Raw genomic sequence first — 2066 nt, 5'->3', positions numbered from 1 at the left:
GCCTTCTTAGCCTCAATTTTCAAGAATGAGTCCAGTTGTCCTCAGGACAAGTGCTCTCCTGAGCTGGTGGATGGACACAGGGAGCAGAACAGCCCCCCTGTAATCCAGGAGGAAGCAGCTGGGGACCTGCTGAGCCACTCAGATGCTCACAGGTGTCTCTAGGAGCAGATGGGATCCATCCCAGGGGGATGAGGGAGCTGTGGATGAGCTCCCCGAGCTGCTCTCCATCATTTACCATCAGTCCTGGCTCAGGAGGGAGGTCCCAGAGGACTGGAGGTGCCAGTGTGAGCCCATCCCCAAGAAGGGCTGGAAGGAGGAGCTGGGCAACTCCAGGCCTGTCAGCCTGACCTGGGTGCCCAGCAAGGTTATGGAACAGATCACCTTGAGTGCCATCACAGGGCACCCACAGGATGGCCAAGGGATCAGAGTGGCTGGACAGCGGCCAGGCAGAAAGGGACCTGGGGGCACTGATGGACAGCAGGCTGGACATGAGCTAGCAGAGTGCTTGGGTGGGCAAGAAGGCGAATGGCTCCTGGCCTGGATCAGGAATGGTGTGGCCAGCAGGAGGAGGGCTTCTGTGCTAGCACTGATCTGCCCCCAGCTCTGCACACAGACATTGCTGCTGCAGCTCCAGAGAAGGCAATAAAAGGACATCTCTGGTGAAAACTTTGCTGGGAGATTGTTTAGTTCATTTAAAGACACCTAGAGCACAGGTCTTCATTGACACAACAAACGTGGAGAGAAACAGAATGAGAAATGGCACAAGGAATGGGCTTTCTTTGTGGACAATATTAAAAAACTGAAACACATGGGGGGAATCCCACAACTAAATCAACAGGAACAGTCAAAGCTGACATTTATTACAAATTATTGTCAGAAATTCACAAGCAGTTTAATGTTTCTGAAACCATCCACTCATCAGTCTCCACACTGCAGCCTTGAGCTCCTGGTTCCTCAGGCTATAGATGAGGGGGTTCAGGGCTGGAGGCACCACCGAGTAAAGAACTGACACGGCCAGATCCAGGGATGGGGAAGAAGTGGAGGGGGGCTTCAGGTAGGAAAAAAATGAGGTGCTGACAAATAGGGAGACCACAGCCATGTGAGGGAGGCAGGTGGAAAAGGCTTTGTGCTGTCCCTGCTCAGAGGGGATCCTCAGCACAGCCCTGAAGATCTGCACATAGGAGAAAACAATGAATACAAAACAACCAAAAGCTAAAGAGGCAGCAACCAATGAAATCCCAATTTTTCTGAAAGTGGAGTGTGAGCAGGAGAGCTTGAGGATCTGGGGCACCTCACAGAAGAACTGGCCCAGAGCGTTGCCATGGCACAGGGGCAAGGAAAATGTATTGGCTGTGTGCAGCAGTGCAATGAGAAAGGCATTGGCCCAGGCAGCTGCTGCCATGTGGGCACAAGCTCTGCTGCCCAGGAGGGTCCCGTAGTGCAGGGGTTTGCAGATGGACACGTAGCGGTCGTAGCACATGACAGTGAGGAGGAAAAACTCTGCTCCCATAAAGAAGAGAAAGAAAAACACCTGAGCAGCACATCCTTCATAGGAGATGTCCCTGGTGTCCCAAAGGGAATTGTGCATGGCTTTGGGGACAGTGGTGCAGATGGAGCCCAGGTCGCTGAGGGCCAGGTTGAGCAGGAAGAAGAACATGGGCGTGTGCAGGTGGTGGCCGCAGGCTATGGCGCTGATGATGAGGCCGTTGCCCAGGAGGGCAGCCAGGGAGATGCCCAGCAAGAGGCAGAAGTGCAGGAGCTGCAGCTGCCGCGTGTCTGCCAATGCCAGCAGGAGGAAGTGCCTGATGGAGCTGCTGTTGGACATTTCTTAACTCTGACCATGGTGGACAGTTGAAAGAAGACATTGACAAAGTGTGACCAATTTATTTGAGTCAGTCCTATGTATTTTATTTGGAATCCCCTCAAAATCATTGCCTTTCCTGTGAGGGAAGTTTGCTAAACTGTCTTTGAGTTTGGGTTTGTGCTGCTGAGTTTCTACCTCATCTTCAGCATTGCTCTCTGCCCGAACACTGCTGATCTCAGTAGGAAAACAGGGCTCCCTGTGC

At 52.8% G+C, this 2066-nt stretch overlaps 1 protein-coding gene across 1 annotated transcript; it reads right to left on the bottom strand.

Annotated features, from left to right (window-relative positions):
- Nucleotides 1-892: 892 nt before the first annotated feature.
- On the bottom strand, nucleotides 893-1825 carry LOC131096338 (olfactory receptor 14A16-like). The gene has a single exon (XM_058044676.1). It carries the CDS (start codon nucleotides 1823-1825, stop codon nucleotides 893-895), a length of 933 nt encoding a protein of 310 aa, XP_057900659.1.
- Nucleotides 1826-2066: the final 241 nt, after the last annotated feature.

This window comes from Melospiza georgiana, unplaced genomic scaffold, assembly GCF_028018845.1.
Source record: "Melospiza georgiana isolate bMelGeo1 unplaced genomic scaffold, bMelGeo1.pri scaffold_29, whole genome shotgun sequence".
NCBI classification, from domain to species: domain Eukaryota; kingdom Metazoa; phylum Chordata; class Aves; order Passeriformes; family Passerellidae; genus Melospiza; species Melospiza georgiana.
This window is presented reverse-complemented; position numbering and strand designations above follow the sequence as displayed.

Coding starts and splice junctions, on each gene's coding strand:
- LOC131096338 (XM_058044676.1), bottom strand. CDS start 1,825: ATGTCCAACAGCAGCTCCATCAGGCACTTCCTCCTGCTGGCATTGGCA.